Here is a 23457-nt window from a genome sequence, read left to right as displayed (position 1 = left end):
TGTATAGTCATTCAAAAACAATGTTTCCCAACTTTGCCTCCAAGGTTTTAAAAAAATTTACCTGGAAGTTGCTTCTATCACCAATTTTACTGTGAATTCAACAGTGCCTCCATCTGCACCAAGACAGGGTTAAATTACATGTCTGTTACACATTAGCTGTGTTTTGGGAAACATGCCAAGTCTCATGATTCCAGTCTAATACTAGCTGAGGAGATTCATAGTGGAAACTGAGCTGTATTTAAGGACACTTTTCCAAATCCTTCAGCTGATGCACAATGGGTGCTGAAGTTATTAGGAAATGCATTTAAGGAAATTTGCAGCTTGTGGTAAATGTCTTAAGTTCATTTTGTAGGGAGTAAAAGTGCAACCCGAGTCACTTGAAAGCTTCAGGCACCTGATTTTCCCCTCATCTTGTGCAGCATTTAAAATGAATGTGTAGTTCAGACTGATGTAAAGAGATCAGCAGCTCCCCTTAAAATGTGGCATTTATCTGCATTTGCCTTCAGTTAGCTACAGGCCTTTCCACAGCTACCAGGACTAGTATTAAATATTTCATTAGTTTCACTGCAATGAATTACAAGCAGGCTTTGCTTGGAACAGAACAGTTTATTTGATTTCAGAACTTACAGGAACAGTTTCAACTTAAATACAAATCCCAGCTGTAATCGAGTGCATTCAAGGATGGAGTCAGCCATTTAGAGTAGATGGTGGGTGAGGAATGGAGGAGAATGGGAGTTTGGGAGGGATTTACTTCTGGGCGGGCATCAGGTCATCGATGGACTGTCCTTTCTCTAGCCTCTTTTCCATGTCCACCAGCAGCTTGACTCCGTCGACCACCATCTGCACCAGCTCCACCTCAGAGAAGCCCAGCCTGTCAGCATTGGAAATGTCAAAGACACCACCCACAGCAGCAGTGTCCACTCCACCTGATGGTAAAGCAAAGGGGTTTTTTAAATGCAACTCAAACACACCTCACAGAAACTGACATTTGGAGCATTTCTAAAGAAGGCTTTGTCATGTACTGCTCAGTAAAATGCAACTTAGTTGTGAAATATGAAAATGCTCAATGTAGTTTTAAATTTGAAGAACACGCAAACCAGTTCCAGCAGTAGAAACAAAAAAAATAATAAAATATTCATGCTCACCAGTTCCACGTTTCTGGAGCCTCAGCTTCTTGAGAACTTCCTCAAACTTGGCATTTTTGCTCAAGTTCGGCAGCTTCACATGTACACCTGCACGCAGGCCAGTGCCCAGGTTAGATGGGCAGGTGAGGACGTAACCCAGGTGCTCATTCCACATGAATTCGTGGCCCCTCTCCTTGAACAGGCTCTCAATCTGCACAGATAAGAATATGCTCTTAGGGTCTTGCTAATGTGAACAGAAATTCTGCTAAAGATCAGTGATTAGAAACTTAAGGCTTTTGTACCAACCTTTGTGAGCCCGGTACAGAAGCGGGTAAACACTTCCTTCATGTTGCCTCCTTTCTGCATGGAGATCACACGCAAGTGGTCCTCTTCATTCACCCACAACAGGAAGGTCTTGTTATCATTGTGCCTGTAGACAGGAAATACAATTTTAAGTCAAAATACCAGCGGAGAGATGTACATAATCCTGGCAGACAAACTGCATTAAAGACGAGCCGTTACCAGATGCCTCTGGCATCGGGCCAGTCGCGGGCCATCCCTGAGGCCAGCAGCAGAGGAGACACTGGCTTGTCAAACAGGAAGTGGTCGTCAATGAGCTGCTGCTGCTCTGCCTCAGTCATGTTCTTCAGGGCATAATACTTCCCCTTCAGATCTCCAGACAGAGAGGCCAGAGCTGCAGGGACAAGAGCCGGGATTTATGACAGATCTGAGACATGACAAATCCACTATGACATTTGTGGACAAATTACTCTTAGGCTGCAGTTCCGGTCTGTGATGAACTGTTTGGAAAAAATGCTGAAAAACTGATCCAATTCCACACTGAGCTTTGGAAAATCAAATTAAGATAAAAAGATTTAGTGTTTTTAGCATCAGAATAAATTGGTCATAAGAGTCTAATCCACCTTTATTTCTGTGCTACATTTTAACAAACACTAGGGGGCATCTACTGCCTCACAAACGAGTCCACAAGCATGAGCAACGTGAATCACTGGATTCAGGGCATAGAGTTATGTTGCTTTTATATAATCATCTGGCGGCAGGCCGTCTCCATCTGTGTAGATCAGCTTAGTGACTTGCAGCAGAGTACAATCACTGTCACTAACCATCTTCTTTCAGTACAGAGGCCTCCTTACCGTCAATGGAAAGCTTTTCCACAGCGCGTCTCTCTCCTCTGCTGCAGTGTGGTGGCAGACTGAAACCGCGGATGCTGCGGCCTGTTCGGACCCTGGAGCTGAGCACGTAGTTGGGATCGAGATCATCACCACCCTTAGAGAGCAGAGTCACATTAGGCTTGGCTGAGATTCCAGAGTTAAATTCGACTTTGTTAAGCGATGGCAGAGCTGCGGTACCTTCAGGTTGTTTGAGTTGAGGTCAGTCTTGTGTTTGTCTGTGGGTTTGTATCCTCCATGTCGGTCCTCGATCACAGGGTCCAACAGGTCTTTGAAGACTTCGTAGGTCTCCTCATCCCCAGCAACACAGCCCACAGTCATAATGAAGGGGTGGCCTGCACGTGAAGCCAACAGGGTCACAAGAGACCGCGGACAGCACTATACAAACAAACATCCTCACAAATTAAATGTGCTCTGTGTCGTCAGGGCTCAGACTGGGACTGTTACTGTACCAGGATTGTCAACCCCTGTCTGAATGACACCATCTATGGTGAAGCCGCTGGGTGTAGCCCTCTCTCTCAGCTTCTTGTACATGTCCCGGGTTAAAACCTTGGCCATGTGGTTGTTGTGCTGACTGAGATCTGGGTACTCATCCTCAGCTGACAGACTCTTCAGGGTCAGCTTGACCATATTCTCAGAGCTAAACAGAGAAACAGTCTACAGGGTGAGGAGAGTTACCTGCCATACAGTTTACAGCTACCAGGTCATCCCAGTTCTCTGAAGGGTTATAACATCAACTTCATTTGTGTTGTAGTCTTCAATACAGTAGAGAATATAGCACATAATAAACTGAAAGCAGCAGGGATTATCAGCTGCATATATTATGTAACTCTGGTAATCTTTACACTTTGCTTTTAAGTTGTGCAATACTGGCCTGAAAATGGAAACCCATTTAGAGGAGAGTGGCAGGTTCTAATAGAATCAGTACTCCATATGTTTGTAAAAATTGGTTGAGTTTATCCCCTTAACAAGGTCACAGTGCAAAAAGCCTCCCCCTCACACAAACGGGGACACAAAGCACCGCTGAGACCATTACAGGCACTGGATCAGACAGAACAGATGGTGGTTTGGCTGAAAAGCTGCTTGGGATTTTTTTTTTTTTTTTTAATAAATACCTGGGTTATCAACCCCAGTCTGAATGACATCATCCAGAGTAAATCCACTGGGTGTTTCTTTGCTCCTCAGCCGCTCATACATAGCAGGAGTCAGAACCTTGGCCATATGATTGTTGTGTTTGCTGAGGTCCGGGTACTCCTGCTCGGAGGAGTATTTCATCTTCATCTGGTTGTGCGTGTTACCGAAAGGCATGGCTGATCCCTGGTCGGAGGACGGAAGGAAGATACGGTGAAAAACAAACCGCAAAATACCGAGAGTCAGGACTGAGTCTACAGCTGACATGCACATACAAATGGGTGTTAGTTTCTGGGGGGGTTAGCAGATAAACGATTCATCCCGCTGTGTAGCGAGTGTCCTGAGCGCGTTTAACAGGTGACAACACATGCACCACATCAGTATTGTTACGCATAATTGATCGTACTGTTTCTTTTTTTTTTTTTAAATAACCTTAAAAAACTACTCAAATGTTAACATTAGTTTCTGTAGTGAAAAGCGGACAAAAATCGCCTTCATTTTCATCGTAAAAGCTAAAGAGATTTTGCCGGTGCGACCTATTTCTAAGTTAAACTGAGCGAAAATCTTACCTGTTGTCGAATTTGCGGATTATTACTATTACTACTGCCACCAGGGCTTGATACAAAGATCCCTATTTTTCCTGACCGAGGAGCTCACAAGCCACCAGCAGCGTCCCAGCAGCTCTCCAACCGGACTAAAGACTTGAGATGGTGATTTATAGCAGACGATCCTCCGCTCCCATTGGTCAGTATTTGTAGTCCATTCATTCAATTGGACGCGCTGATATTGCTCCAGCGAGGATTCCTTTTGTTCGCTGGTATTTCACTCCTATTTCTCGTTTTTGTGGTCTTTATTGCATTTTTGCAACAGTGCATTACGTTACTCATTACACGTTCAGCTTTCTGGTTTCTAGTTTTAGACAAATTATCAGCACCTTTAAAAAACAGAATGCAACTTAGAGTGCAAATGAATACATAATAGCATATATTTCTTTTTTCTCCTACTAAGGTAAAACTACAATCTTACATCCACTAGTTTAACTTACTGGTGATAACTGTTTTTTGTTTTTTTTACAATTATCCTATTTAATGTTCAGGAAATAATCGTACGGATGGTAAAAAAAAATATTTGCCAAAGGCGAAATTTGCAAATTCGCAAACCAACTGCACAAAATAAACATATCTGAATCTGCAGGTTTTCGGCAAAAGAGGTTTTTACTGATTGTTGCTGCTTTGTACACCGGGTTATCTTCCGGTTTCATCGATTCAACTTCCTCTGAAAACAACGCCACATGTGTGAGTGAGTGAATGAATGGATGTCACTGCTGAACATAGAGCGGCATTAAGAGCAGAATTGGTCCCCTTAAGTCTCATTTTTGCTTGTTTTGTCCAGCAGTCAAAGAGCACTACTTCTGAAGGAGGTAGGTGGAGAGCTTCCAACGGCTACTTTTTCCCCCCGCTAATAGCCGTTAGCCGGTTATAACAGGTGCTAGCATCGCTAACGTTAGCATGTAAACGTTGAAACGAAAACTTCGTAAGTTGACTATATTTTCAGACGTTTTGCACTGTGACCTTTTGCCAGTTCTGTGGAGTTACAATTTTTGCCTCTTTAAACACAAAACCAGTCAAACACGCAAAAACATTTTACAGTAAATGCGACCCAAACATTTCCATGAACGTTAGTTTGCTCAGGTAACTAACGTTAGCATCATTTACACAAAACGTATTCTCCATTGACTTGTTTTTCCTTATTTTACTATAAACAGAAATTAAATTAAGCCAAGAGGTAATATAACACGATCTACTGCGCCTAATAGGCAAAGCCATAACAGTTTGTTTGACTCCAATACCAGAGGAAAAAAAGTTGTCTTTAAAACTAACAAACAAATAGAAATATAACTGTAAAGTCATCTCACTGACATCTTCTCCATGTTTCTCCGATATAATTTTGTCCTTTTTTCACTTGAAGGAGAAGCTGGTTAAAGTAGATCCGCCGTTCAGATGAACTAAAACAGTCGTTGGTCCTCAGGTTGAACGATACTGGATTTAATAAGTAACGATCAGTGCGCGTGACAATTCACGAGCATCTCCGTCAATTAAAGTGTGACAGCGGCACAGTTGTTACCAAAGCAACAAGGAGCCTCGCATCAGCAGCAGACTACCTTTTCCGCTTGTTTGTAATGTGCAAAAATGAAAATACAATTGAAAACAAGGTTAAAAAGATAGTGTTTGCAAAACGATCAACCAGAATCTACAATGTCAAAATGGGAAGCTATTAAGATTTGGTAAAACATATTAGTTTATACATCCTTTCCCCTCATGAGATGCTTGAAAACTAAATTGAACTCCAGATTGTAGGTAAAAACAAATTGTTTTAAAAGCCATCCCTTCACAGTGATGGCTTATCCTGATTTTAAAGTTGTAAGTTGAGTGAAATATGTCAAATTAGTGATCAACCAACTACATCAGTGTAATTAAAATAGTAAAAAGAAAGATGCCCTTTAAGTAGGTCCGTCTCCTTTTTGCAGAGTGGCCGTGCTCACAATGAGTTTTGTGGAGTACTCGGACTTCATTCAAGATGGGGATGTTGCCATCATTTACCTGAGCCACAACAATGTGATGCCTATCAAGGTGCAGCAGGGTGCCCAAACGCAGACACGCTATGGAGTCATTCGCCACTCCACAGACCTGATTGGTCAGCGTTACGGGTCAAAGGTGACCTGCAGCAAAGGATGGTTCCATGTGCTCCACCCAACGCCGGAGCTATGGACAGTTGCCCTGCCACACCGCACACAGATCCTCTACACCACAGACATCGCCTTCATTACCATGATGCTGGAGCTGAAGCCAGGCTCCATCGTGTGCGAGTCAGGTGAGGGTGGCATCATGGTGATGTCACGTGGATGGAAACCGTTCTAGAAAGGAAGGGTTATCAGTGTGTGTGTGTTTGTTTTAACAATATATTCCAAATACATAGAAAATCATAAAGAAATGTGATCTCAATTGATGTGAAAGGTTTCAGTGCACTATTTTATTGGATTGCTATTTTTAATCTGTTTTAAAACAAACTTTATGTGCACTTGGTGTTTTATGATGCTGGGACAAACTGGTCTGTTTGAATTAGCAAGCGATTATCAAGCTGAAGCTCACTCACAGGTCTGTTCACTGCAGCTGTCAGATCAGTTATATTGAGTAGATTATGACCATCATCCCTCTTATACATTTAGCCTGCACTTTAGGGTCTGTGTGACATTTTATAGGGCCACTGCTGACTAAAAAGGTATCAGTGCTCCTGCTTGAGCATAAAGTCAAGTCTTAAAGGTGGATTCTGCTGATGCTGCACCAGTCTGTCTGTCATCAAATATTCAGCTGTTTTCTGTCATGATTTTATTAGCAAGTCAGCCTATGTTCAACCCTTAACCTGTGATTTTGGGATGTGCATGTCACTCCAAAATAGTATTCTGTATTCACAAGGGACTAATCAGCTGTTCTTTGAAGCTCCACTTGTTCTGTGTGGGTTTTTAGTAACATGATACTCTAGTTTTGTTGACAGATTTAGCACTGATTCTTCTTTGTTTGTTTGTTTTGTTTATTTGCAAACAGATTTATTGAGAACTTTAGTAGTCCCTCTTTGAGCTTTGCATGTCTCTCCTGTTAGTGTAGTAGCATCTAATCTTACCACACCTCATGTTAGGCAATCAGATGACTTGGGTACTAATATGTTCTTCCTAGTATTTGGCAAACAGACGACTGAATACTCGGGGTAGTTTGCTGTACAGACAGGTTTTACATGTTTACAAGGTTGACTTGTCAAACACATGCTTATTATCCAACCTGTAGCTGGAGTGGGGTAATGCATGTGTCTTCTGTCAGACATTCATGGAATGGATGTAGAGATGTCATCCATTAGTAAGATCCAACATTAATCAGCTGAATTTTTATTTTTTCTCTCTTTGTCTTTTTTTTTTTTTTTAAAGTAAGTGACCTGTGCAGCTTTGCTTGTTGTTAAAGTCATTAGAAAATGTTAAATTAAGCTCCAAGAAACTCTTAAATATTAAAATGATACTTTGTTCAGGTAAGCTGTGAATCCTCTTTTTAGAATGTCTCACCTGAGGATTTATAACAAATGGTTTTTTACTCTTATAGTGGCAAAGTTTGATTTGTTCCGTCCTGCATTTTTTAGTTTAGTTTGGCCTCAAATCTTTTCTGTTGCAGCTTTTAAGTATTGCCTCATTTGAATCACCCTGTTTACACCTTCGAGTTCCAGCCAGATGTTGTCACGTAAGGAACCTCAGCTGTTCATATTGAACATTATGGGATTGTTACAGATGTGTCTCTGAACATTCAGGCATTATGTAACCTGCAGTTTTAGTGTCATTCCCATTTTTTGTCCTCGGGGATTCCTCCAATCACTGCTTGGCCATCATTTCCATTTGTCTAATTGCAATCACCCAGAGTGTGTTATTGTGTTTGGCTATGGATTGCACTTTATCTTAGTCTGAAAGCAGAAAGGAGGGTAGGAGAAGACGTGTGCGTGTGGTGCAGTGCTTCATCATGCCAAGATAGAATAAAACAAAAGTCATCCTTTTAATTATTAATCAAATAAAGTTAGAATAGCAGATAAAACACATGGTTAAGTAAACTCCTGAATGATTATAGTTTTTTATTTGGGGCGCTTGAGCATCATTGTGTGTCAATGAGGTACAAATCAGCATTTCAGTGGTGACTCACGAATTTCAGCCTTACAGTCAACAACAACAGCGAGTATGTGCTGTGGAGACTTTTTGCCAGTGAGCTGTGTAAACAAGCAGAGATTGGATGTGATAATTTTGCTGTTCTTGTGCTGACATGCTAAACCTGCTGAAGGAGCATTTATTCCTGTGGAGGAGTCACTTTGAAGGCAGGTTGGTCTCCAAGGTTTGTAGGTAATGATTTCCTGCTGGCTTCATTTTCTTCACAGCTTTATCAGGCGTCATCAATCAGGTCCAGAGCACATAAAGTTGTCAAATATTTACTAAGGGTAACACCGTACATGCCAGAAGGTGGAACATCAAGTCAGGGTAACATTTAGCGCTTGGACAAATGTGAGCCATAGCCTTCACTCCTTTTATTTAGTATTTACAAAGAGAGCACAGTGACATGATCGCGTGTAAGACGTGGAAACCCTGTTGCATATGCATTCTTTTTGTTAAATTTCCTTTCTCAAGGTGCAAAATATAGGTTTCAGAATATTTAAGTCAAGTACTTCAAATAAACATTTGCAACATGCAATTTATTTTCAGTTAATTGCAGTGACACCATAAAAAGCATGTCTTATTTTTTGCCCTTGATATTGAAATTAATCGACTGCCCATGTCTTTAGAAAACAGCATAACCTCTGTAAATCACCCATAAATCTAACCACACCTATGAGGGCTGTTTGGGGATTGCGCTCACATGCCACTTTGCCCCAGTGAGTAATTCTGGCCCTAAATGTTAGCAATAAGTGCCAGTTAGCTCTGCACCTTGACGTTAGCCTGAAATTTTAGCCCGATGCTCAGTTGTAGGGCCCAGAATACACTAAACTGTGGGATGCTGGTGGTTGCTCCCTTCATGTCCTTCCAAACCATTTCTGTTGGATTAATCCCAAGACTCGACTTGGCCTTTGCAAAACACAATATTTATTCATCTTTGTCCATTCTTTAGCAGAACAACATTTGTTGTTTAGAAGTTAACATTTGAGAAATCCCAGAGTGGATCTGACACCTTGCTTATACAGTGCTTTTGTTGGTTGGTAACAGTGGCCTTGATTTCAGACAGTGTGTCTGACTGTGGAGTGGAAAGTATTTCTAGATGATTTTTCCAGGCTGCATAAACAGCATTTTTCCAGAGGACCTCAGAAATGCGTCATCAAAAATATTTTTTGAGGATAAGTCTTTGAAAGATACATTTTCTTTACATAAAACAGGGCATTCGCTTATCCCTTTCACTGAAAATATCCAGCTCTGATTTTACCTTTCAGTTTACTGCTAATTGTTGATGTTTATATTATCTTCGTTACAGATGTGTATTATCAGATCATTTACCTCAATAATTAAATCTGAAAGTACAATAAATACCTTTCCGTTGTATAATTGGGTTCTCTTTAGCTACTTGAAAGTCTGATTCAGTTTTAAGCTATATTCGTGCGCTTATATCTTGTATAAGACGACTCAAAGGGTCCAATGGAAGCTGGCCATTTTTAAACTTTACTCCTTTGTAATGATCACTCTCAACATTAGCCACAACATCCTCTTACAGTTGGCTCTCAAGCAGCTTAACTAAAACATTTGGATTTGAGGGTCATTCACACATCACAAGTTAATGATCAGATGACATTTTCCTGTTGCTTTCACTTTCTAAATTGCTGGGAACTTAAATTATGTGACCTCTGTCAGGGTTTTGCATTTCATCTGGCCAGTAACCATGTTGTACTCGATGTAGGAACAAGATGAGGAACAGTAAGCACTAATGACCTTCAGTTCAGGTCAGTTGTATTCCCATTTTCAGCCCCCTCCCCCACTCTGGCTTTATCACTACTTCCTCTTGTACAGTGGCTACCAGCTGACTTGACGCCTTGTTGTGGGAGGAGATTAGAAACATTGATATGATTCATTTCTTGAACTCATGCATTGAAGCAAAAGTCTCAGTTGGTAGCATGTACAGTCATGTAGGTATTTTTTGTTTGTTTTCCCCAGTGGAGAAAAGATGGATGTGGTTGGTTCTTACATGTTGCATTGTAAAACACGTCTGAATCTAAAACACTAAGGTTTTAGTAGATTCCGAAAATTTAAAAGCGACATGCACCATGTGACAGTCTCCCACTTCCTAACGAGGACAAGAGCTACATGTTTGATGTAGTACAGTGCTTCTGGAAAGTATTTACAGCGTTTCACTTGTCCCACAATTTGTCAGCCTTAATCTAAATAGATTAATTTCATTTTACCTTCAAAACTCCTCCTCAAACAATATCCCATATTGACAAAGTGAAATTTATTAAAAATGAAAAACAAAAATCGATAAATCTGCATTGGAGGGGTTTTTTGTTTTGTCTGTATTATTGTAGGGTTTTTACCTTGCCATATAAATTGCCTTGAGGGATCTGTTGTTGTGAGTTGGTATTGTATAAATAAAATTTAACTGAATCGAACATTGCATGTTGAAGCACAAACCAAGCCATGAAATCCAAGGAATTCTCTGTAAACCTCAGAGACAGGATTGTACCAAGGGATAGATCTAAGGAAAAAGAAGTGCAGCACATTGGCCTCCATCATTAGTAAATGGAAGACGTTTCGAACCATTAGGACCCCTCCTACAGCTGGCCACCTGGCCAATCTGAGCGATCGTGGTAGAACAGCCTTAGTAAGTGAGAAGACCAAGAACCCAATGGCTACATTGACAGAGCTCCAGTGTTACTCTGTGGAGAGCAGAAGGATAACCAGTCAGGCCTGTATGGTAGAAGATGGAAGCAACTCCTCAGTAAAAGGCACATGACAGCCCACAAAGAGTTTGCCAAAGGCACCTGAAGGACTCTGAGACCATGAAAAATCTCTGGTGTGTCTAAAACAAAAATAAAACTCTTTAGTCTGAATGCAAAGAAAAAAAAGGGTCATGCTCATCACCTGGCCAATATCATCCCTGCAGTGAAGCACAGTGGTGGAACCATCATACTGTTTTGTACAGAGACATCTTTGCTCCAGATAACCTGCCGCAGAGTGCGCTGGACTCTGAACTGGGTTGAAGGTTTATCTTCCAACAGGAAAATGACCCTAAGCTATCAGCCAAGATTAGAAAGGAGTGGCTTTGGGACCACTCTTTGAATGTCCTTGAGTGACCCTGCCAGTAGCGAGGCTTGAACCTGATTGAACATCTCTGGAGAGTTCTGAAAATGGCTGTGCACCGACAGCCCCCTTCTAACCTGATGATGTTTAAGAAGAATGGAGGAAACCTAAAAAAAAGTTTGCCAAAAATTTTGCGTCACACTCAAAAAGACTTGTGGTTGTTATTGCTGCTGCACTGAGCAAAGGTTGTGAATACTAATTTAATATTAATTGATATTAGTATCTAGTGTTTTTAGTTTGATTAATTTTTAATACATCATAGAATACCCATGATCCTTTTTATCTCGTTAGCAGTGCTGCTCATGAACCGCAGGGAAATAACTCAACTTGTCTAAAATTTTGAACGAACATTCAAAAAGGAAGTCTGATGAATTTCCTCTTGGGGTTTTGGGGAGGAATATCAGTTTCAAATACTACACCCTTAGTGCTAAAGAGCAGTTTTAGCATGATAAATCTGAAATGCAACAATAAACATTGTAACCACTAAAATCAGTGTAACATTGTGTGCAAATTAGAAATGTGATGGAGCTTTTTTAAAATCATTTAAATGCACTTTCTTGACTTATAGTGAAGGTCAACTGTTCGTGTCCCAACACTTAGTCAGAACATGACTCTTTGTTGTAACATCGTTACTCAGAATGGGCGTGAAAGCCTCACATTGGAAGGGTTTCTCACAGTTTTCACAGCATATCTGTCTCCTGTAAATGCGTTGCACTGCTTACACCTTTTTTTCATCTTGTTGTAGCTAAAATTTGATTATCATCATTTCAATGATACCTATTTTTTTTCTGCTGTTCTGTGTAAAACCAGCTGCTTCTATATGTTCTGTTTTTAGATGCTTGTCCTGTTTTAGTGTGGTATCACATCATAATCGAGTTTCCCTTTTTCAGTTTTTGGCTTATACTGAAACCAGTATTCCATAGTGAGTATTGTATTAAGTACCAAAGTGAGAAATAAGTGCACTCGGATGTTAAGTGGAGCAGTCCTCATCTCTGCAGTACCAGCACTCTCTCATTCTCAGTGTTTTAATTTGTCTCCATTTAGAGAGACACTTGTTATCAATTGTGGTCCTTTTCCAAATTTTCCAGACTTTGTGCACTCAGACGCTGCACTGATGATGAACGGTAATGCCAGTTTGTAATTAAAAACTCATTTTCTGGGTTTAATTTAGAATTTAGAAAGTTCCCGTTAGTATATGTGTATGCCAGACTTTGCTATCATTCTTCCCTTTTAATCAGGGTAACTAGAATGGAAACTGGGCATGTCACTATCCTGGCATGAAGCCTGAGGTCCAGACACTTTTAGTCACTGGCTGATGGTCTGAGTCTGCAAGTAGCATTTAGGTACTGTCTGAGCCTCTACCGTAAACTCTGGTTCATAAACAAGTGTCTTACCAAACTTCTCTGCAGTGTTACAGTGTGGTGCTGAAGTTTACGGTAAGAATATGTGTGATCATATGACCACCTAGATTTCTCATTGTTTTAGCATCTACAAGGTTTCCATCAGTAATGTTCTTGATTTCTGTCAGACTTACATTGGTTTCAGTTAATAAAGCATTATCCAGCCTTTATAATAAATAGCACAGTGTGCATTATAAAGGCACAGGTTAGTCATACACTTGGAAATTCTTTGGGCAGACCATTACCAAAAAACAATAAATTGAGTTTGGGCAAACTGAATTAATACTGTAGTCATTATATTATTGTGTGCTTTTTTCCCCCTTTGACCAAAGTCTAACCTTAATTTAAATATCACTTAAATATTTGATGTCTCTGAAACCTTCACTGAAGTTGCAAATGTACAAAATGGTTACAATAATGGAATCAACACAGTGTCAACAAAACAGTAATATTGGTCTTTGTTCATTTACAGAGACAGAAATCGGCATCAGTGCAGTGACTCAGAATTTCCAGTTCAGTCTTTCTACAGAGACAATGACTAAGTTTTCATTTTCTGTAAATGAGGCAATGTAAGTCAAAAACATTTCTAAACTACGTGCTTTGTCAGCCCTGTACAGGGCTCGTTATTAAAGTATCCCCAGCTTCTAATGTGGTCCAGTGTTTCCTGCTGCAGCCATTCCAGTTTTTCAATGTACTGTGTTTGCAGGCACAGACCATCCAATCCAGCAGTTTGAGCTTTGAGCAAGTCAAAGTGCTGCCGTTTATTAAACACTGCCTTCTTTGTCACCACGCTAACAAAGGCGGTGGTGATGTAATGTCGAGAGAAGAAGGATGAGGGGTGGAGGATGGGCCTCTGGCTGTGTTCCCGACACTCCTTGCCCCAACAAGTCACATGAAGAGTGGTGTCCTCCCTTCCACCCCCCCCAACCTTCCCTGTAAAATCACAATCACTTGTGTCATTTGTTCACAAGCTGTAAATTAGTGGGCTTTGTTTAGGGCACAGCACAGGGCTGCTTCAGGGTGAAAAAGGCCTGCTCGGAAATGTAGCGTCCACTTATCGTCCAGAGTAGACAGCAGAGCAGTGTGAAAATGCGGGTGTGTGTTGTAGTAGGATCTGTGTTCTACTGACTGAGGATAGAGGACAGCATTTACTGTCCATTGTAAAATACAACAGCACCTCATCTTAACCCGATAAATTTGTATCTGTATCTAGACTGGTCATTTAAGGGAAGTCAGTGAGATTGCTATATATGCAACATAATGTGAAGTGTCGTCCAAGACCATTTCTTTAGCAGTGCTTTGTCCATACACAGAGATGAGGTTTGATAATACCTTAAGTCTGAATCTTTCTTGGTTATTTAGTTTGTGCTTGCCGACTTTTATTTTGAAATGGGCATTTCGTGTAGACTAAAGCGTTCTTCTCAAACATTCTGTCTTTCACTATGTGACCCTTGTTGTCTGTGGTTTTCTAGGTACAGGTAGTGGTTCCCTCTCCCACGCCATCCTGCGCACCATTGCCCCAACAGGTCACCTCCACACAGTGGAGTTCCACCAGCAGCGCGCAGAGAAGGTGGCCGAGGAGTTTAAGGAGCATCACGTGGATCATCTGGTCACCGTCAGGAACCAGGATGTGTGCAAGGATGGCTTTGGAGTGACAGGGGTGGCAGATGCAGTCTTCCTTGACATCCCCAGCCCCTGGGATGCAGTGGGACACGCCAAAGTTGCTATGAAGAAGCACGGTAAGAGTGAGTGTGCGTGTGAGGGAGGAGGAGAGCTCTAATGAGCGTGTAGCAAGATGACTATCAAGTCAGGGTGTTTTAGCTAGCTCAGTCTAGAAATTGCAAGGTCGAGCAATGATGGTTTGCATTATGGCTGACTGTAGGCTCATGCTCTATTTTTGGCCTGTTGTGTTTCTGTAACCTGGCATCAACAGGAGACAGAGGTCTTCCCAGATAGCACACAGAAAGAAGGTGGAAAAAATGTAATTTCTTTGTTTTCTTTCTTCTATTCCTAATACAGCAGTGAAGTCGTAATATTTTTTTCTGAGCAGCAATACTTATCTTTTACGATAGACTACAAAGAGTAGTCATAAATATTTATGGTGCTGTATCCATGTCACAGAGAATGAGGAGAAATCTCTGTGTGTGTGTGTGTGTGTGTGTGTGTGTGTGTGTGTGTGTGTGTGTGTGTGTGTGTGTGTGTGTGTGTGTGTCCGTGTGTGTGTGTGTACGGGTTCGTACTATCCTGGTGGGGACTTTCTGCACCGTGGGGACCAAAATCCAGGTCCCCTCGGGGTTGAAAGCAATTTTCACACTCAAAATGCGGTTTTACTGTCAGGGTTACAATTAGGTTATGGTTAGGTTTAGGGTAAGGGTTAGGGTTAGGCATTCATTTTTAATGGTTAGGGTTAGGGTAAGGGGCTAGGGAAAGCATTATGTCAATGGGATGTCCCCACGAGGATAGCAAACCAGACGTGTGTGTGTGTGTGTGTGTGTGTGTGTGTGTGTGTGTGTGTGTGTGAAGTCTCTTGTTGTTCAGTTCTGTTCTTTTGTAGCCTGAATGTTTGTTTTAGTTTCCCTCCTGTGTCCCTGTTTCTGCACTCGGATGTCAGTCTTGTTGTACTGTTTGTTGATGTCTTTCAGCTGTCAGTCAGTGCTATTATTCTCATCTTGGAGCTTTGTGTCAGTATTTAAACTGAAAAAAGGACTTAAAATTTTTGAAAATGTGAGTGTAGAGGACAATGAGTGGATCTATTATGTAGTTGTTTACACATTAGCTTGGTAAGGGAAAGGTTTTGGGATCAATTCCAGCTGGAGATACAGATTCCTCCAAACTGTGAGCTGTGCTGCAGCTCATGTTTACCTGTTCTTCTTCACATAAATGTGTAAGAAATATTTTTCCGCTAAGTCTCACTGTGATCTAACTATATGCAGAAATTAGGAAAGAGGATCTGGATCCTGATAGTTAAGTACTTTGCTTTGTGTGTACATGTACTTAGTGTGTGTGTGTGTGTGTTGTCAGACAAATAATCAGCACCACCTGATGATGACTTTGGCGTGACTCGTCCTGGTGTTTCAGGAACATGACTGTGACCGGGCACATTTTAAAATACCGGTCCATGAGTTTATCTCCCCCCCGGCCGTGTCGCCACACTCTGCACTCCCAGAACAACCATCGATCCTGCTCTTCGGCTCTCATTAACCTTGCCCTTGTGGTATTTCATAGTAACAGGAGCACAATCCAAACTCTGCTAGTGAGCTACAAAGCACGTAGGCGTTTCGTTGACAACCAGGATCTGCAGCATGCCCGGGCATGTTGGCAGTTCACTGGGGTGACCAGTGGTTAGCGATAAATTCAGACTGCATGAGCTGTGTAGAACTGCACCTTTAGGCCAATGACTGTTCAATTAATTAATTAATTTTTAAAGGGGTGGGGGTTATTGGAGAAGTATCACATTAATCTGGGAACACATTGGCCACATTCCTACCATGTGTCCTATTTATCTGTTTCAGAATCAGTGGGGTTCACGCATGAATTAGCTCTGAAAATGAGGAAATGACAGTAGGCTATACTGTTACTGTAGAACTCTACCGCCACCCTCCAGGAGAAGATGCAGTTAAACCCGATAATAGATTACCTTTTATTTCAGAAGAAGAAGAAATATGCTTGTTTAGTTCAGTCTGTCGTGGTTATTTTGGTTTGCATGGCCTGCAGAGCAGTCACAGCTGTTGTGATCAGCATCATGACCTGATGGTTACATTTGTAGAGGTTCACGTCAGGATGCGGCAGGTCAACACAGAATCCGTTACATCTGAGGCTGATGGGTCGGCCCTGGTCCGACCAGAAAAACTTTCCATCCTGGTCACCGGCCACTCTCAAAATAATCCATTAGCACAGCCCAACACTAGATAAGTAACACAGTGAGAAAGTATATTCTTTGCTTTATTGTTAATGTGCACAAATACTGCCACAGAAATTATATAAACAAAGATCTACTTTTGTGGACATGAGTTCATATTTTGTTTACTGTAAAACACTTTTAAGCCATAAACCATGGCTCTGTCCTCTGTAATGAGAATCTGTTGAGCTCTACATAGTTGCCCAAAACAGGGACTGCAGGAGAGAAGCTCAGTGTGCAAAACCCAGATTGCCCTGAGAAAGTCACCTTGGCCAAAATACTCGAATACACTTGTGTAGGTGAACACTTGTTTAGCTTAGCTGCTACATCCTGGGTTTAAATTTCAGCTGAACATTGAAAACACAAACTGGAGTTGGTGTCAATATTTATTCTACCACTACAAGCACTGGAGTTTTCTTCCACAGTCGCATTTAATTTAACATCTCAATCCAAGTCAGAGTTAATATGCAGAAGATTAGTATTTTATGAATCTTAAAGCCAGAGTTCATGAATGATTTTACAAAGTAAGCCCAGTATGAGCAGGAATGCAGAGGGGACGAGGATGCTGCCCTGAAACTCTCCCACCACCTCTTTGACTCCCTTTTATGGTGCCACAGCTACATATTCCATCCATGAGCTGTTGGCCCTTGCATGCATATACGTGCATGCGCGCGCGCACACACACAAAGATACAGATAAATAGAGTGCAGCCTTGTTGCAGAAGCAGTCCCATGACCATACAGGGTTATGCTGCAGGCAGAGAGCTGCTGGATGAGGCTCCACGAGGAAAGGTTGGTTTACTTCCCACTGTTCAAACTGGGTTTTCCCCAGAACATCAATGCCCCAATATGTTCCAGCTAAACACAGAAAGATGTAATAGTAAACAAACTAACAAAGATAGAAGTAGAATAGGGTGTTGTGTGCTTGGTGATAGGGAGGCAGTCCCCAAGAGTGGGGGGTTTTCACACTCTCAGGCTCCCACATGAAGTGAAAGAGACGTGGTTTCTGCTGAGGCCATATCATAATCAATTAAAACACCAGGTTTCTGATGGGATTATCATCTTCAGCTTCTATCATGATTAAACACTCATACATCTTATTCTGTTGAAAAGAAATTCTCCATCTTCAGAACCTGCCTGAGAACTGCAGAGACTCGAGGAATAAAATAGCTGAGAGCGCGTTTTCTTTAGTGGACAGAGTGTAAGACAAGGGGCAGGGAAATATTTCTCTTTTTTTCTCTCAAAGTTGTAATTCTCCTAATGTTTTGGCAAGCAGCCCGGCCCTGTGTTCGGCTGTTCCCTGAGAAGGATCCTGAATCCTATCAGAACCCCCCCTCACAGACTTATGGGTGGTATTATGCAAGTATAAAGCAAACATGTCCCATGGTCTCAGACACTCAAGAACCTTAAACTTTACAACTAGGAATCAGAGTTTCGTGCATATATTAAAGCCATTTGTGGGAGTATTCGGGGCCCCTAATAACCATTTGAAACACCCTTGTATAATCATCAACCCAGCCCCTCCCTGTGTATTCACCGTGGTTTCCAGGAGACCGCTGTTTAATGTGTTGAATGTGTTTAATGCTGTCTCGAGGGAGACCGCTGGTTCTGTTGGCCAAAGGAACGACCAGTATCTCAATAATCCTGACGTCTCCTTCTGTGTTTACAGACTCAATGGACTGCAGAATTGATCCTTTTATTGTCAGCTGTGTCCCTTGAGGTATCTCTCTGTAAAATCCTTTTACAAAGTCAAAATGCAGCAATTTATCAACTTCTGGGTGTTAACTGATTTTTAAAAACTGGCAACAGTGGCAAGTAAGAGCTGCAGAGGACGGCTGTAATCTTCTGGGCTACAAGTTATATTTGTGGACACATCGTAGGGTCACTCCTGTACCTGTTGCATGAAATAACAAGTCAGTAATCAAAGAGGAAAATGTAAACATCTTATTCTTTTGCTCTTTTTTTGTCGTGACATCTGCATTCAGTGTAACCATCAGGTCAGACATTAGGTTTGTAACCAGAGCAGGTACTCTGCTAGTAGTGTATGTGGTGGTGGATCTGTGCTGCAATAAATGCTGTATAATGTAGTGCAAGAGAAGGTCTATGAGTAGAATGTGACTGAACAACGACAGGTTACAGATGACAGAGAGCCACACTGCAGCCTTCTGATTACATAAGCAGCTCAATCAGAGACATCCAAACAGAGAATCCACAGATTTAGACTCAGTGTGTTTCACTTGTCTTGGTGTCACCATATTCATATTTTGAAACATTAGTTGGTGTTGGTTTTAGAAAAGTTTTTTATTTTCTCCATATTAAACCCCTGTTAAGGCACTTAAGATTTTCACTCTAAGATGTTTAAATTTGTTAACCCTAACCCCTGACCAATACAGCTGCATCGCTCAGAGTCACATTCTTTGTGCTTCAGGACAGCCAGTGAGAGTTTTCTTGGCTGATCGCTCCAACCTCACGCTGCGATCACAGCAAGGATTCATTTGGAGACGAAAGGCCGTGGCCAGTAGGTGATCTGTGTTCATTAGAGCACCGGTTTATCCCCTGATGAGCCGCAAGCTGCAGCCTGGACTCAGCAGGTCACAGGACTGCTTTGTTAGGAAGGAAATATGCCTGGAAAGTGCTACGGGGTGTTTGGAAAGAAACAAATTATTAATAGAAGGTGTAGTATCGTGGGGATCCCAGGGGTGATACTTAAATGTCTTCTCGGTCCATATCAGGTCTACAAATCTGGTTTATGTTATGAATCTTCATTCAGGGATGTTTTTGAGGAGAATTGTTTTCAGACTGTAAACGTGGAACACTTTCTATACTTGGATGCTTTGAGAAAGATTTGATTTCCAGAAAGAGTGCTGAAAATAACTCTAAAGATGATACTGTGTAATGATTAGCAGATAAACTCAGAATAAGATGGGAGCACAGATTAAGATGTGCAGAGATGTCTCGTACTGACATTCAACAGAAGGGTTGGGAGTAAATACAACCTGGCAGTTATGTATGTCTGACGGTAATTATTGTTCAGTTTGCACAGTAACAGGTCAAAGATCTTACTTCAGACTATTGAAAATATGGATAAAAAACAGACTTTGTACCAGGACACTGAGGCGATGACAGCTCATTCCTGTTACTGCAACACTTTTTGAGACGAACCTGAATCTGGTGACGGTAACAAGAATGCTTCTGCTGTCCTGATGATAACGTTACAGCTGATTACACGTATCAAAAACTAGAACTCACACCCTGCTCTGAAATATTGGTTTTTGTCTTTTTAAAGACAAATACAAACCTTATTTGGCCGTGACATTGACAAAATAAGGTTTTCGGGCTAAATTTAATGGTCATGTCAATGTTGGCTCCAGCAGCAGTAATAAGAGCGGGACAAACAGGAGTGAACACTGTGGATATCTTTAAAGAGCAGGAATTCTGACAGGACCGTAGAAGAGAGCTTTGAGTTTTATATATATTGGGAAAAACAAGTTACGGTAGCAGACACACTTGTTCGGCTGCACAGTTGTTTACTGAAAGTAGTGTTTTAGAAGCTAGACAGGAAGTGATGTCATGACTTTATTTTCAAAGCAGTGATTATGTTGCATTACCTTTTAAGACCTCTCTAAATAACATGAGCTGACCAATACTGGCATAAGTTGACAACAAAGAGCGCTTAAACGATTATGGTCACACATGGTCTTGATACTTTTTTGGGAGCTTCGTGTTTACTTGTGGGTTGTTTTCTGTTCTGCGTCTCCTGCAGGTGGTCGGCTGTGCTCCTTCTCTCCATGCATAGAGCAAGTTCAGAAAACATGCGAGGCGTTGCAGGATCAGGGCTTTGAAGACATCAGCACCACGGAGGTGCTGCTGAGAGAGTACGATGTCCGAACCGTCTCTCTACCATTGCCAGACTTCGGCCCTGATCCCGAAACCACAGAGGAGGCGACTCCCGCTGCTGCTCCGAACCACGCCTCCATCTCACTGAAGACCACCACGCTGCCCAGAGAAATGCCCGGCCACACAGGGTACCTTACTTTTGCTACCAAACCAAGAACCTAAAGCTTGGAGTGAGAGGGATTTCTCTGGAACAGAGTTTATAATCCACCTCACTCTGGTGTCATTCCTAAGGCTCGGGTAATCCAGCAGGAGTACCAGGCCCCTCCCGTCCCTGCCTGGTACTGCAGCGCCGGGAGGATTTACAGTTTTGTGCGTTACATAATTTTGTGCTTCGTCAGTTGGCACCGGTTCGATGCTTTCATCAAGCAGGACTGAAAATGAATTGAAGAGCAATTTCATTTGAGAAGATTAAGATTTATAACTCTGAGATTATAGCTGATTATTTGGCTCTCCCTTTCATAAGAATTACAGATAACCTCTGCTTTTATTTGTTGGAGAAGAAGGAGCTTTATTATTTTCAATAAATACATTAATTGTGGGACAATATTTGTGTCATATTTCTGTTTTGAAGCAGAGAAGCTTTGAAGATTTGACATGTTGAAGTTTGATTTAACAGCATGAAACCACACATTTGTTACATTTCAAACATAAACCGTGCTGCTACAGAGAATATTTCAAGTCTGTATGATTCCATCTGTTTGTTAAGTCTCCTATACAAGGAAAAAAATCTGTCTGCAGTACTTCCTCCACACAGACACCTCCACCTGTCATAAACACCCCGATTGATTGCTCCGTCAAATGCATCCATTGAGGTTTCCCCCTCCCCTGTTTGAAAGGAGAGATCCGGTGTACCAGGAAGTCATTACTGTGTATTTAATTTGAACTCTGGGTGTTCTCATTTATCATCTCACAAAGGGCTTTTTGGTTTTTTTGCAAAGCATTAGCCGAATAGTGTCTCCAACAAATGCTCTGTGCAGAAGCTACAGCCCCACTTTCAAAAACGTTAGAACGCCGTGTAAAATGTAAACTAAACATTTTACCTTTTCCTGAAAAGTACTAGCTCATTTTGAATTAGACAGCAACTCATCTTTAAATTGGGATGGGGGCAACAAAAACCTGGACAACTAAGGGATACTAAAAGGAAACTGTTAGAGAAACAGGTTAACTGGTAACAGGTCAATAATATGATTAGTATGAAAAGAGCACCTTGGAGGCAGAGGTTCACCAGTATTCAAAAAGGTGCATCTACATTTTGTGGAACCACAGCAGAATGAAGTTTGTCAGCATAAAATCTTAAACAGTTTCAATATCTCATTATCTGCAGTACAGTACACAATATTTACAGATTCAGAGACTCTGAAGAAATCTCTGTGTGCAAGGCTTGGGGCCAAAAACCAGTGCTGAATGCCCTGCAGGCCTGGCGGCACTGAAGTAAAAGCAGTCATGATTCTGTCATTGAAATCACAGAATGGGCTCAGGAACACTTCCAGAAATCAGTGTCTGCGAGCACGGTTCACTGTGCTGTCCACAAGTGCAGGTTAAAGCTATGTCATGCAAAGAATAAGCCATATGTGAAGACGATCAGGAAATGACACAGCTCATTAAAATATGGAAAACATTTCTGTGGACTTCACACAGTGGTAAACATGTACCTGTCCAACTTTTTTTGTAACATTGCTGCCACCAAATTCAAATTAAGCTAATGCTTTTCTGAAAATGGTTTAGTAAAAACTTTGTTTTCTATGTAGATCTTGATGATCATATCTGGAAATCGAAAGCCACTTCATTTTGTAATCAGTGATTCAAAATGAATGACACCTGTTGGTGTGACAGAATGGTAACACAGGTGGGTTGACAGTATAAACCTGGCCTATAAACTTGTGCTTTATTAAAAGCACTGGATGTTATAGTTTGATAAGTTAAGGTACACTATATATTCAACAGCATGTGGCCCCCTGCACATTACACCTATCAGTCCTTTTATGACATCCTGTTCTAAATTCATTGGCATTTATACGAGTTCCTTTTCCCATTTGCAGTTATAATAGCTTCCACTCTTCTGGGAAGGCTTTCTACAAGATTTTGGAGTACGTCTGTGGGGAGTTTACGCCCATTCATCCAGAATCAGGTCAGACACTGATATTGGATAACAGGGCCTGGCTCACAATCTCCATTCTAGTTCATCCCAGAGGTGTTCAATGAGGTTGAGGTCGGGGCTCTTTGTGGGCCAGTCAAGTTCTTCCACACCAAACTCATCCACCCACGCTTTTATGGACCTTGCTTTGTACACGAGGACACAATCATGCTGGCATAGGAAAGGGCTTTCTTCAAACTCTTCCCACAAGGCCGGAGCATCGAATTATCAAAAGTCTTTTCAAGGTGAAGCATTAAGATTTCCCGTACAGGTTGCCTGCTTTATACCGCTCCGTCTGACGCATGGCATTGTACTTGGTGATGTAAGGCTTGCATGCCACTGCTCATGCCATGAAGCTCCCAGTGCTCAGTGTTTGTGCTGATGTTAATGTCAGAGGAGGTAATCGGACTAGGTGAAATACCTGAATACAGGGATAGAGAGATGGGGCTGGTACTCTTCAAACTTAAAATATACCATTATTATTTATCTGCTAACATTTATTGCCAGCATGGCACAAGGTCAAACATCAGTTCAGTAAAACTGTAAAGTAGAAGTGACTTTTCAGTACCTTGTCTGGTTTTTATTCCCACATCAGATGGGAGTGTGAAGGTAGAGGAAGTGAGTAACGCAGCCTGCTGAAAAGGTGGGTGTTAGAAGCTGATTCATTCTGTAAAATGAATTGATTAAACGTCCTAGTGTTGGTCGGGGAAATTCTGATATTGTATTTGTATGTTTCTTGAGGCTTGCTTGCACATCATTGTATTCTAAACTCTTGAGATTTTTTTGGCTTTCAGAGTTGAAAATTTGTCTCAAAAGATGACTTATG

General features: G+C 41.5%; 2 protein-coding genes across 4 annotated transcripts; one reads left to right on the top strand and one right to left on the bottom strand.

The window, feature by feature from the left end:
• Positions 1-586: 586 nt before the first annotated feature.
• Positions 587-4146, bottom strand: ckba (creatine kinase, brain a). 2 transcript variants are annotated; one of them, XM_063496933.1, is made up of 8 exons: positions 4015-4146; positions 3430-3631; positions 2495-2649; positions 2279-2411; positions 1647-1818; positions 1431-1554; positions 1146-1335; positions 587-926 (listed from the first exon to the last, which is right to left on the bottom strand). In XM_063496933.1, the coding sequence occupies exons 2-8, from the start codon at positions 3620-3622 to the stop codon at positions 748-750; spliced, it is 1146 nt and encodes a 381-aa protein (XP_063353003.1). In that variant the 5' UTR covers positions 3623-3631; positions 4015-4146; the 3' UTR covers positions 587-747. The 2 variants fall into 2 exon arrangements, with proteins under 2 accessions (XP_063353003.1, XP_063353004.1); XM_063496934.1 differs by lacking the exons at positions 3430-3631; positions 4015-4146 and adding an exon at positions 2767-2968.
• On the top strand, positions 3638-21032 carry trmt61a (tRNA methyltransferase 61A). Of its 2 annotated transcripts, none has more exons than XM_063496935.1 (4): positions 3638-3802; positions 5973-6316; positions 14176-14442; positions 20364-21032. In XM_063496935.1, the coding sequence occupies exons 2-4, from the start codon at positions 5989-5991 to the stop codon at positions 20657-20659; spliced, it is 891 nt and encodes a 296-aa protein (XP_063353005.1). In that variant the 5' UTR covers positions 3638-3802; positions 5973-5988; the 3' UTR covers positions 20660-21032. The 2 variants fall into 2 exon arrangements, with proteins under 2 accessions (XP_063353005.1, XP_063353006.1); XM_063496936.1 differs by lacking the exon at positions 3638-3802 and adding an exon at positions 4754-4865.
• Positions 21033-23457: the final 2425 nt, after the last annotated feature.

This window comes from Pelmatolapia mariae, linkage group LG16_19, assembly GCF_036321145.2.
Source record: "Pelmatolapia mariae isolate MD_Pm_ZW linkage group LG16_19, Pm_UMD_F_2, whole genome shotgun sequence".
In the NCBI taxonomy this organism is placed as follows: Eukaryota; Metazoa; Chordata; class Actinopteri; order Cichliformes; family Cichlidae; genus Pelmatolapia; species Pelmatolapia mariae.
This window is presented reverse-complemented; position numbering and strand designations above follow the sequence as displayed.

Bases quoted from the DNA above. Each gene is read 5' to 3' on its own strand.
- ckba (XM_063496933.1), bottom strand. From the start codon at position 3,622: ATGCCTTTCGGTAACACGCACAACCAGATGAAGATGAAATACTCCTCC. The intron at 2,650-3,429 runs GTATTTATTAAA...CTTCACGTGCAG, and splicing joins GACTGGGGTTGATAACCCAG to GCCACCCCTTCATTATGACT. The intron at 2,412-2,494 runs GTACCGCAGCTC...CTGCTCTCTAAG, and splicing joins TCAACTCAAACAACCTGAAG to GGTGGTGATGATCTCGATCC.
- trmt61a (XM_063496935.1), top strand. From the start codon at position 5,989: ATGAGTTTTGTGGAGTACTCGGACTTCATTCAAGATGGGGATGTTGCC. The intron at 6,317-14,175 runs GTGAGGGTGGCA...GTGGTTTTCTAG, and splicing joins CTCCATCGTGTGCGAGTCAG to GTACAGGTAGTGGTTCCCTC. The intron at 14,443-20,363 runs GTAAGAGTGAGT...CGTCTCCTGCAG, and splicing joins AGTTGCTATGAAGAAGCACG to GTGGTCGGCTGTGCTCCTTC.